General features: G+C 44.1%; 1 protein-coding gene across 2 annotated transcripts in view; it reads left to right on the top strand.

The window, feature by feature from the left end:
* Nucleotides 1-13,201, top strand: part of vps13b (vacuolar protein sorting 13 homolog B) — a 379,499-nt gene that overhangs the window by 272,830 nt on the left and 93,468 nt on the right. For both annotated transcript variants that reach the window (XM_080038971.1, XM_080038972.1), the window contains exons 35-37: nt 7,665-8,006; nt 8,719-9,133; nt 9,757-9,894. In XM_080038971.1, the coding sequence (XP_079895097.1) occupies nt 7,665-8,006; nt 8,719-9,133; nt 9,757-9,894 (895 nt within the window). The remainder of the gene's footprint in view (nt 1-7,664; nt 8,007-8,718; nt 9,134-9,756; nt 9,895-13,201) is intronic.

Raw genomic sequence — 13,201 nt, 5'->3', positions numbered from 1 at the left:
TTTTTCTAGTATGGGACATGAATTATTGACGGAGAAGAGTGCTTGTACCACTACTAGTGAACGTCGCTTGTTTATTCCTATAGCTGCTGCACATTTCATTCGGATGATTCTCTTAACTGGAATATTGCCACTAATCAGAATATGCTTTGCATGTAAACCTGGTCAGTGATGAAATAAAAGAGGGAGGCCACTCAGTCTGTGAACTTACAATTAACTCTCACTACACTCTGAAGAGATTTCACATTTCACTCACAGTAGCTCACCCACAGACAGACACTTCACACACCCCAGCTTTCAGACGGTGTTGTCACCATCAAACCCACCTCACTCTCTTGGCATGTGTAAACACTGGAGCCTGAATATTAGATTAATTGAATTACCCCAAGACAAATCTCAGTAACAAAAAAGGGATGGGTGACGGCTAATGAGAGCCAGTTGTTCTCTACTGCATTTCCATGGAAAGAAAGTAGCAAGGGAAAACTAAAGACAGTCTGATGATGACTCTTCTGCTTAAAAGGCCAGGATCACAGATATTAAGAAACTCCCCAGGTCGGCTTCTTTCTATGGCTTACACGTTTGCTGTTGTGTATCTTCTAATCACAGCTTTTTCCACATCTGGTCAGTTACCAAATGAAATGTCCAGGGATGTCTGACAAGGAGTGAATAGAGATGTTTTTGTTTTACATGTACAAATGGCCCGTCATTCATTCATCAACCACATTCATCCTGCCAAGTTCCCCATCTAGCTTTAGCCCCATGATAACTTTTTCTTAAAATGCCAACGTCCTCACTGTCCCTATTGTGTTTATTGAATGGCTGATAACTTGTTTATCATTAATGATGGACTCGTTTGGAGATAGAGTCTATTCAGCAGCATGCGACTCCAGCCAAGAGATTATGTGGGATGAGCAGAGAGAGTCTGTGTATCATTTCTAAAGCCTTACATCACGATGGTGAACCACTTTCCCCCTCTTGTTTGTTTTCACTAACACACTCATGGTGTTAATCTAGATATTGTCAGCTGGCATTTTTTTAAACACTGTCTCTACTGACTTATACAACTACATTGCATCCTGCTTATACAAACAGCGGGTGTTATTGTAGCGATATGGGGTAATTTTTGTGTGTCCTCACAGTCACCCCTTACCCAAGCATTGGATTTGATTGGTGGATCAGAAACAGGGTTTTTGGTTTAGAATTGGTGCATCTGTTGAGGTTGACTGAAGCAATGAGTCCCCCGTTGAGCTTTATGGATAGTGTCTGTCAGACCTTTAAATCACTCCTGATTGCCAAAGCTTAGGCGCGGGGCACGGTGGGTTTGGCGCGCTCCTCAGAAAGTCTGGAGTCGTACTGGGAAGGTCTCGGTCCTAAATGCAATGTGTTGAGCCACAACACTTGCAAGCAAGACTGCTGAATGTCAGGGCTCTGGATCTACTGCTCTGCTTTACTAAGGAATGGCAATTCACATTCTATTTGTGGCTAAATATTTCTAATGTCATGTGCAGGCTGGAGAGAACCAGTTTTTGAAGTTCAACCAATTGTAAAACAGGCTTTGGCCCGCCACATTTCCCCAAAGCCGTTTTTTTTATTTTTTTTTGTCGAGCAGCGTGTACTGTAGTCCCCCCAGATGGACCACATTAACTCACTCTTTCACAATTTTTCTTTTTCATTCTCCAGCCTTTATCATTTTGCATCTTTGTTTCGGAGCCAAGGCTTTTTCCCCGAGCCATAAAGCAGCTGAGAACTGAAGAACATCATCTCTGTCTTCATGTTTTCTTGTCTGTTCATCTCTCCTTTGTTTTTTCAGTTAAGGTTTTCTCACAGGCGCTCCTCTCTCTAGACCATGTCATACTCTAGTCCTCTTTGCCTCTCTTCACTTCTCTCCACCAGTGGGTCTTCCTGGATGGAAAGCGTTCCAACTGACCCAGTGCTTTAGGAATGTCAATACGCATAAATTATTACTGTCACACGGATGTTTGCTTTTCCCCCTGTATGTCACGCGGCGCTCAGGGGTACAAGAGTGTGTCTTACATGGCAAGCAAAATGTTCTCACATTGTTATTTCTCTCACCCAGTCTAAAAGCATATACTGAGGGACTACGGAAAGATGCTTGTGGGCCCTGGATTGTGGGAAGAGGGAACGAAAAGTATATTGTCTCTCATGCTCCTTTCAGAAACATGCTGTTAAACTAAACCCACCCACCGGCCTAACTTGGTTGGAGGGAGCTTGTTAAAACGGCCCCACTCTGCGCCCTGAGCTTTGGAAGTAAACTGTGTTTAAAATACAGTCAACATCACTCCGCAGCACTCCGGCATCCATTTGCAAGCTCCCGGGGTCGTGACCTTCCATGGCTTCTTTGTTGTGGTTCAGTTGAAGTGCATAGCAGGTTGCCTTTGTTATTGAAACAAAGTTGAATGTATTAAATGACTTGCCTTTGATGCCCCTTTTTTTTTTGCTTCGTGACCGCTTTTACAGCGTACAAAGAGCGGTGACTTCATATAATAAATGTCTTCCCCCCTCTGTTTTCCACAAGAAAATGAGAGAATCAATTGCAGTCTTTATGGCATATTCTGGTTATTATTTTGATTAAGATGAGGTATTTCTGCATTGAGGTTTTTTTTCTTCTTCAATCAACACAAAAGCACAGAGGCCTGCTATCAGTTTTATGGTTCTAGTAAACAATAGCGGGTAGCACAGCAGGGGCCTAACCTGTAAACTCTTGATGGAGTCAAGATACAGAAGTTAATTTCCATGCAGGCGTCCTGCAAGCCAGTAGCTCAACTGAATAGTTATGTCAAAAAAAGATTTAGGAATATGGCTTCCATGTTTTTTTAATGGGAATTCTACTGGAGTTACAAGAGAACATGGGAAAACTGTGATACACATTAAAGAATTGTTCAGTATAAAATGCATGGGGAGCAGCTCAGTTCATAAGCTGACCTCACCTGACTACTTTGACTGCTGCAAACGCCTGCCACTGGTTTCATTTACATAAAAAAAAATGCTACTATTTTGATGCTTGTTATTTCTTCTCAGTAACTTTCATAATTGTTAAAGTTGATAAACAAAGCATGCATTTGACCTAGTCTGGAACACCTGAGGAGGTCACAACCAGAAATAGAAACACAGCAAAATGCAGTTCTCCTTATTATTATTTTTTTTTTTAAAGAAAACATGTTAAAGTTAAAATAAAATGTGCCTTTAGTCTGTCTCAGGCTCTCTGTGTAAACGCTGTCCCATCTTACTTTCAACGTTTTCCTTTGAACAACTGTGTAATTCTCTAATGATGTGGAGTTGCTGACCTATTTCACTCAACACTTGTGTTCAGGTTTTTCTTTTATACCGTTGCCTTGACCTCCTCCCACAATTAGCGCTCTTGTCACTTCCTAGTGATGTCACTCGGCCAACCTTTCTGTTCACCAGTACTGTGATTATGTCACCAACAGACATTCAACTACGTAGCATCGTTTGCTCTGCTGTCATAATCGTTCTGGGTCTCTGTCATGTGGTTTTTGTGGCGTTTCTGTACTTTCTCCTGCAGTTCATTCATATATTTTACTGCACAAAGGCTAGTGCAAAAATTGTTTTTATATTGCAGATGTTTGTTTTTGCTCACTCTCTGGTGCTTTTGTCTGTCCCTGAGGTAAACCTTGCTTGTATTATACAATGGGACTGGATTCTGACTTCAGTGGGGAAGTGTGGCTCTTAAACGGAGCATTTTAAAAGGAATAATAGTCACCTTTGTTACTATAACTTTTATTTATTATGTTCTTCCCTGTCGACATATCATGGGTTTCATTACCATTTTAGAAAAATCCAGATTTTCATACTGCCTGATCTCTGAACCCGAATTGCAACCTACTTTTCATTCATCTGGAAACAATCAGCTGCATATGTGGTATTCAGATGTAAAAGTGTATGTTGTCATATTCGACTAGCCGGCCAACACTGTAAACGGGTGGCATTTGGATGATGTGACATTTGCTTCCGCGTATTAGCCTCCCTCTAGCCAAAGCTGTTCTGAGTTACACTGACAGAAATGGAGGTCAGAAGTCGTACAGATGCACTCTCGTGATATGATTGGCACTTGGGAGACTCATGGTTTCACACTTTGGGGATTATCCTCCATTTTCCAGTACGTTCTGCCTAGAGACTCTGAGGGGATGACCTCATGATTGGCCAATGGGGGTTGGAGGGGGGGTGTGGGGTTGGTGTGTGTATGTGTGTAGCCGCATGTTCGTGATCATGATCGACTATGTCCAGAGAAAGATTGCATTGGGATCTGGAAACCGTGCTTCAGTGCAGCCATTATATAATATAATAGAAAGTAATGGTTGGAAAAGGGGGATTTCAGCTGGGACCGGGCCCATAGCTACATTGCATGATTGTATTCTGAATTTATTGCCCCCTGTCAATGAATAAATTGGCAAAAGGTTAAGGCATAGAGACTACAGTGCCACAGGTTCATGTTTTCTGTGTATACCTGTTCTCTTATTCAATGAGTAAGCACAAAGGGGGGTATAACTAAGGCCAGAAACGCAGGGAGAAATCCAGTTATGTACTTAAACACTAAAGCTAAGATCAAACCCTGGGAAAGCAACTGACTGCATGTGTGTTTATGTGTACACGTTTGCCAATGTACTGATTGCGTGTGTTGGTTCAAACTATATGAACAACTGTGTGCTGCTGTGGTATTCTTTTTTTCTCATTTTCTCTCTTTTCTTCTACACCCCCAATTGTGTTCCCCATTATCCCTTATTCCACTTGTAAGCACATCTAAATTTAGACCCAAGAATTTGCTTAGGGGGGCACTCTCTTAGTAGTGGTGGTTAAAGAGAAGACAGGGTATTTGCTGTAATTGTAAATGCATGTGTACAGCCTAAGCTTGGGAAGAGAGACAGAGAAGCGTAAAGAGTATCTGGCAGTTTCTCCTGGCTCTTGCTCTTTCCCAGCTGCTGTGCAGCTTATTTGTCCCTTTCAACGTGGGGTGCTCCCTTGGAGTGGACGTTTTTGCTTTTTGCGGAATACCTTCTTCAAATACCTTCTTACCTCAATACAAGTTTCACCCCTTAACACAACACACATGGAGACAGGTCCAGGCCCTCTCTTCTGCCTCCTCTCCCCTCCCCGTTGCTTGGAAAATCTTACATTTCTACCGAAAAGAAGTGCACACATCCTGTCCTCATTAGGCCAGGGAAAAGAGAGGGATCTGGCAGGGCCGATCCTATGGAAGCCCCACATATGAGCCCTGGACGAACAGAACAGAACAGGCGGGCGGGCAGGCATGCCGCGGCGTTTTATATGGCTCTTGTTCTTAGCCTTTGATGACACTGTTTAGAATAGGAAATATCTAATAAGTCAAGTATTCTGTCTAATGTGCTGCCAGTGGGTTTAGTATTTGCCTGGAGGTCTTGAAACACTATCTCCGCCACAGCAATAATATACATTTAAAATTCTCATGGAGTGGGAGGGAGGGAGCAGTGTAGAGAGAGAGAGAGTGGGGGGGCAGCTGTGAGAGTACATGCTGTAATGGTAACCATGTGCAGGTTGGAGCTGACTAGGGTGGGATAGGATGGGGGACATACCTTGGGTCTTTTTTTTGTGAGTCTTCTTGATTTTATAAATGTATCTTAATGATGACTCAAAAGACCGCAGTAGCTAATTGAAAGTGACGTTGTAAGAATCAGAGACATAGGGGGTAGAGGCCTTAATAATGGGGTAACAAGTGTTGGAACTATGATGAGTAATCGGCCCAGGTCTCGTCATGATGCACCTGACAAGCCTGCAGCGATGAATGAGGGGGAGTGCTAAATTGATGTGACTCATTGGGTTGAATAAACTGAACAGGCCTTAAATGTTTACATGTGCCCTCTTCGCCTTCCATTTTTCTACCTCAGCTCCGGTGTATGAGCGAAAAGAGACTTTTGTGAGGATGATTTAATGTGGTTTTTTTCTCAGCATCCATTGAATATTTTCCTCGCGTTTGGGAAAACGTGTCAGTTCTATAAAAACGTGGCCAGTAATTCATTATTTGGTAGGTAGCATTTATTTTTGTATTTGTTTGTCTGGTTCCCGTCCCATGGGAGCCAGCGGTGGCTTCTTGATAGTCTTGAAGATGGCATGCTTTGGTAGCAGAGTAAAGATGCCTGTTTTCACTGTCGCTCCAAAAACCCAGCAACCTCCTCACAGTGATTTATATCATATGTCACTGAAAGCTTTTTATTGCCACAACGGCTGGAACTCTCCCGACATCCGTTAGTCGGAGCCATGCATAAAATCTTCGGCTGCTTTTTTACACACAATGCCACAGTCACTGCACGAAACAATTCGATTTACCAGGGTGAGGCCCCTCTTCTTCTTTTTTTAAAGACATTTCCAATATTGCTAGAAGTGCAAAATGATTTTAAGACCGCAGAAAAAGTCCCAGAGCATGCCTTTAATGTCTTTGTGGCCGTACGATACTCTTCTCCTTTGGTCAATTTGTCCATGGTTTCAATCAAGCGAGTTATTTGGTTTGTGTCCTCTCGTAAAGTCCCCCATCCAAACAGGAAACAAACCTTGCAAAAAAGACATTTTCCCATTCACTTTATGATCCGTTTTTTTTTGCAATTGTAATGCAGCATCTTGGTTTGATTTGAGATAAAGCACTTTGTCTTAATACAAATTGACTTCTCATGTTCTTCACATTTATTAAACTGTTGCATTATGTTCCTAGGTGTTTGTGTATGCACACAGGTAGCAGGGTCCCTTGATTGTGTGTGGGTGTGTGTGTAGGGTTGTGATTTGATATCATCTTGTATTTAGGGATGAGATTGATAGTTTGTATAGTTAGCCACTGATTACTGTACTGTATTCGTAAAGTGACTTGAAGTTTGTGGTTTGGTTTTGATCTTGGTTTTCTGTTTCTGCCTTGGAAAATGTTTTTGTTTTCTGTACTGTTAAAGGGTGTTCCTTACTTGAAGTTCTAAGTTGTGAATGAAAAAAAAAATCAAAACAGATGTGTTCAAACTGCATTACTCACCACCACTTAGAATACTGTTCAGTACAAACAATAGGTACAAGTTACACATTTTTATCAGATCAAAAACTATCTACTGCTACTAGCTGTTTTTGTCACTTTTTCACTTTCATTTTTATATTGAATTAAAAATGGTCATCGAACGATAACAAATGTTTGCCAATTAAAGGAGGAGTCAGAGATTTTGGAGTACGATTGTTGACAAAATAATTTTTGACAACAAGCGTACTCCAGAATCGCTGAATCAGTGACTATCTCCTCATGATCCACTACCCGTACGTAGTGTGCACACTGAAAAAAAAAGTCTGGTGTTAATACACAGCATAGGCTCTGAAGCTAGTATGTAAACAAAGGATGCCCACCGTAGCCACACACCTGTTTACAGAGACTTGGCTGTGTAATAACACTGGATTTATTTTCAGTTCACACTCAGTATGGACAGGATCGTGAGGAGATATTCACTGATTTTGCCAAAATGTGATTTTTACAACAAACCTTCTCCAGAATTGATGACTCCACCTTCAAAGTAGGCTCAAATGTGGCCACCTTCTATCTCCCTTTTAGCCATCTTAACTATACCTCAAGACTCAAAGAAACAGCATCAATGTGAGCACAGCCTTAACTTTTCACTCTTTTCCGTGTCCAGGTGCGTCGGTGTGAGCAGAAGCGTGGCAGTCGAGACCCCGTGGCCGGTGTGGACTCCTCGTCACGTCACAGCGGGACGGGGAGGGACAGCGGCTTCGGCAGTGACAGCGCTCGCATCCGCATTGTCCAGATAGAGCAGCAGTGTGGGGCCAGCCACCACTGCATAGCCAGGCCCTCACACAAGTCCACCATCACCAAGAACCTCAGCTTCATCCCCTTCGACATCTTTCTCACCGCCAGCAAGCTGTCTGTCATGACCTACGCCTGCTCCAGTCCCCCCAAGGCCCTTCCCTCATCGGCGGACACCCCCAGCACGCCAGAGAAGAGGGAGCCGGGGGATAAGGTAAACACAGAGCCTGCGACATGGAAGCTCTCTCATGGGTCAACTCACAGTTGACCATGTGTGTATAATTATTCATACCATACACAATAGCAAGAAGTGTCATTTATGTGAGGATTGAAGTGGTGTATAAGTAAAAAGGATTAATATTACAGTTTCCAAATCAACTTTATTAGTTGGAATTGCTTTAGGAATTTCCAGCGTAATGATGATTGTATACTGTAACATGGATTTAGACAGGGCTGCTATATACTGCGCTACTCCACTCAATCTGTCAGTGCCATTCTTGTTATCTAGGCAGATAGGAAACTGAAAAGACTTCTGGGCACCAGTTCAACACTGTCCCACACAGCGTAGAAAAACAAACACAAAGTTGTCGCAGGCATTTAGAACCGTGAAATTTTCATTGCTGGTAATAAGAATGTGTATTTCCTCATGTCTGCACTGTGTAGATATGTCCAATGTCCAATTTATTTGGAATGATTTGTTATTGTGAGCAGCCAGCTCCTCCAAACTGTGGCTGAAATACAATATACATTAAGGGACGGACCTGTATAGGTTGCGAGTTCAATCATCATGAACCAATAGTCCTTAGAAATGTCTTCGCTTATCTTATCAAAACAATGCCTGAAATATTTTTTGTGAATCTTGTTTAACACAGGGATTTACCTTAATGATACTAATGGTACCAACATGTGTCTGCATCTTGCTTCAGGTGGGAAAGAGTGCCCTGAACCAGCCTGAGGTCCTGTCTGAGTCTCCTCCAGCCTGTGCCTCCCCGAGCCCAGACCCTGCTCCAGCTGCACAGGATTCATTAGCTGCCCTCACTGCTGAGGACATCCTCAACAGCACTGCCTCCCAGCCAGCCTCCCCCCTCATGCTCAGCAGCCTGCTCTCTCTGGAGGGCCTGCCCACTCCCAGCCGCTCCTCAGCGCGCCAGGCCCTGGGTGTGACCATAGTGAGGCAGCCGGGCAGGAGAGGGGCCGGGGACCAGGTGTTGGAGCCCCTCCTCTACCTCACGGTGAAGCAGCCCTCAGCTCTGCTCAGCTGCCACCACCGCAAGCAGAGGATGGAGCTGTCTGTGTTTGACGTGGCCTTAAGAGGAGTGGCTTCTGACTACAAGTGTCTAGGTAAGAGACAAGACGACAAGGTTTGTGTTTTGTAAAGAGATATAGACACTTTTAAGTACAGGAATTGCACGATTGTCCGCCCTCCACAATCCCCTGCCGTCCTGAAATCACACTGCTCCAGGTCAGTTTACACAAGGCACATTGAAACATTCATTCTTCGCGTATCCCCTCTCAAGTAACCACACTTCGGAGGGGGTCAGAGCACAGTGTCAGCTTTAGTACAGCACCCCTGGAGCAGTTTGGGGTTAAGTGCCTTGCTCAACGACACAATGGTAAAGAAGGTGGGCACTGTACATGTAATTCCAGCCACCACTGATTTTACAAATAACACCATCCTGTCCGGTGCCGGGGATCAAACCAGAGAAGTCATGGTTACTGGTCGGGCCCTCTTCCTCTAATCCATCCACCAAACACTGGAACAGTTACTAATAAAACTTGTATGCTCATGCTCGTACACTGCCACTGGTCAAACTTGGGCACACTACAGTTTGCCTAGTGTGATTTGCCCGAACAGATTAATAAATGTAGAATCTTTCCAAGTTAAACGTGTTGACACTTTGTCTTTGTCTGCCAATATTCTCTTTCTCTTTTTCTCTTTCTAACGCTCTACATCTTTTGTCCAGACCAAGGAAAGACTCTGCCAGAGTCTCTGGACTACAACGTGTTTTGGCTGCAGACAGTAGCAGGAGAGTCGGACAATAAAACGGGCATCCCTCCACCACTGCTATGCCTCCAGATCAAAGACTTCCTCAATGGACCAGGTTTGGATCATGCACACACACACACACACACACACACACACACACACACACACACAAACTAACAATTCAAAACATGCAACTTCTGAACACTCAAGCTGACATTTTCGTTTACTCTTCGAATTCATCCATTTTACATTATATCCTGTTTCATGTCCACTGCTTTGAAGCGGTGAGGAGAGCACACACACAGGCACACACACAGGCACACACACACACACACACACACACACACACGCGCACACTCACACACTTTCATTGTTCACAGATACTGAGAAATCTAAATAACATTTCAGATGTTGTATTCAGTTGGCCACTGATGTCACTAGTATTACTCACTTTGAACAGACTACATGCTCCTGTGGATTTCAGTCTGTTTGTAACGCCAGGCTCATGTAGTTTTTGCCTTTTCACAGGGTTTGGTTGTCTATTTTTAGACTGATATGATATCCATATGAGCAGCTTTAAGCTAAGGTTGTTGACCTAAGGGTGCGGCTGACGTCCTTCCCGAATAGAACGGCAATGAATAAAAGTGTGAGTGGGCTTTTTAGCGTATGAGTGTGTGTGCAACCTTTTGATCCCTTTGAGGGTTTCACGGAGAGTGTGTGTAGGCGCTGGACATCCTTCAGAGTTCAGCTCCCCTAAACCCAGCAGGCCAGATGCTGATGCTGATCTGCTACACACACACACACACACACACACACACACACACACACACACACACACACACACACACACACCCAACTACAGACCATATGACATATTGGCTGTCTCTTTCATATTGCATACCATCATGAACTCATACTGTGCATGTATGCGAAACAAGGAGCTCCCGGCTGAACTGTATGTGTTATTGATGATGTTTCAGTAGAAGCGTACGGCCCCCCTCGCCCACACGCATCCCTTCCTGCTGTCAGCGGAAAGCCCTCAGCTTCACTGTCCACCTGGAATCACACACCACGACACAATGCAGCTCTCTGTAAACTAGCAGCAGTCACACAATACAGCCCGCACAACACCATGTCCATCTACCCATCCCCTATGCAATCCAGATGACGTCAGCAGTCAAATTACAGGAAATATGACCTTACCATGAGGCTTGAATTAAATCAGAATTTCAGTCAGGTTTTTATGGCGAATATAATTGATTTCTGATGGGACCTCACTGTACTGTATACAGGAGAAGCAGGTTGGTGGGGTGAGGTAGAGAGAGACAAGAGAGTCCTTCAACATACAGAGTAGATCATGAAGTGACCTCTGATCTCCCAGCGGTAGACGCAGTATCGTTTTCAAAAATTCAATAAATAGATCTAGGTCCCCCTTGGTTTATTTATCTATTCGAAATACATGTATGTTCAGCGGCGATTTTACAACTTTTGTGTAATTTATGAACCGGATGTGTCACTGTTGCCTGTCATATCTCGCCAGATAATTACATTACACCGCGGTCACATCTGATTCCAGTGTTTAGTTGAAGCGCAGATGTCGACACGGCAATTACACTCAGGTGTTTCCCCTTGAACTAGTAAAGAGCAGAGCTATCCTTGTCTCGCTAGGATAACTTCAGTCATAATCACTCACATTCATTCTGCGCACGGACAAACACATACAAACAACACCCGCCCCAAGTGACTCAGACAGGATCCAGGCTCAGTGTGAGCTTGCCCCGGGTTCAGGCTCTGCTGGAAATATCTGGAATTGACCACACATGCTACTGGTTTCCCTTCACCCCCTTCACCCACACAGTTAAACACACAGGCAAGCACACACACACACACACATTTCCAACACAGTGCTGTTTGGTTAGATGACTCTCTGGTGGAGATAATTATCCTCTCCAGGGATGGGGGAGCAGAGGAAGGAGTTACAAAGAGGAGAATCAGTGCACGGATGCTGACTTTTCTGGCATCAATTCCTGTTGTTTAGACAGTATATAGAGAAAGGAACTGTTTTCGGTCAGTCTAAACCGAGGCATCAGTAAGAGGGTTCCGTACATGTCTTGACCTGGTGATACTGGTGATCTGCCTTGAGTTTTAAGTGTTTGCATCCACCTAATTTAAATATAAACTACATCTACTGCCTGGCAGTTACATGCCTACCCGAAGCATACAATTGCATAACGGTGAAAGTACAGTGGTAAGTACATAAGGTACAAGGTTGCAGTGACCTTTGACCTCCAAATTCACAACAGTTCACCCTTGAGTTAGAGTGGACATTGTGTGCAAAGTTTGAAGGACATGTACTCAAAGTGTCCTTGAGATGTTGTGTTCATGAGGCATGACGTCACTGTGACCTTGACCTTTGACCTCCAACATCTAATCAGTTCTTCCTTTAGTCAGAGTCGACCTTTTGTGCACTGTTTGAGGAAAATCCCTCAAAACGTTCCAGACAAACACACAAGCTGAAAAACACACTGCTTCCGGCCTTCGGCTATCACCGGCACCGAGGCATAATCAGGAGTGCAAGGAAGAATACAGGAAGGATCGATGAAGGCCTGATTAGTTAGAAAAAGTGCATCCAGCTTTTTATTTATCCATCCCTGAGTGTTTACACAGATGCTTTATTTGCATGTGCAAGTCTTTATAACTGTCTGGCGCTGTGTGTGTGTGTGTGTGTGTTGTTTCAATGTGTATGTATCATGTCTGGCGGCTCTACTTTGATTCGACAGTGTTTCACATTTGATTTATTTCAACGAGGCGCAAACGGAGAGCAGACCGCCGCGAGGCCACGTCTCGCTGTGTGTTTACAGCAATATGCTCGCAATTTCAGCAGCATTTATTCTGCAAGACCAATCAAAGCTCCCCCTCCCAAGGATGCAGAGTGGGAAACACTTGCAACATGTGTACTGTAAACTGGATGGTGTTTCAGCGATGACCCTCACTCGCTCATCACATGCGTACACACACACACACACACGCACACACACACGCACACACACATCAACACTGCTAATGCAGATGCGCACAGGAAGCCAGATTGTGTCAGAACCAGGGGGGTTCAAGGCTTGACCAACAAACACATATGTATAAAAAAGGCCAGAGTAGGTTTGGTTATATCAACATGAGCAGGGTATGATGATTGACCAACAAACACACACACACACGCGCGCACACATACACACACACACATACACACACACACTTTCCTTTGGCTCTCCCGCTCCTCTTTCCCTCTCAGCCCTCGTCTTTGAGAGGGTCAGTGAGTGAGTCCAGAGATGTAACTGCTACCACTTGGAGACAAGAGAAGCAACAGGTGATAGATTAGCTAGAACAAATTGGAACCATTACTCTGCCGCGTCCCTGGGTTCCGT

Source organism: Ammodytes marinus (assembly GCF_949987685.1).
Source record: "Ammodytes marinus genome assembly, chromosome: 13".
In the NCBI taxonomy this organism is placed as follows: Eukaryota; Metazoa; Chordata; class Actinopteri; order Uranoscopiformes; family Ammodytidae; genus Ammodytes; species Ammodytes marinus.
This window is presented reverse-complemented; position numbering and strand designations above follow the sequence as displayed.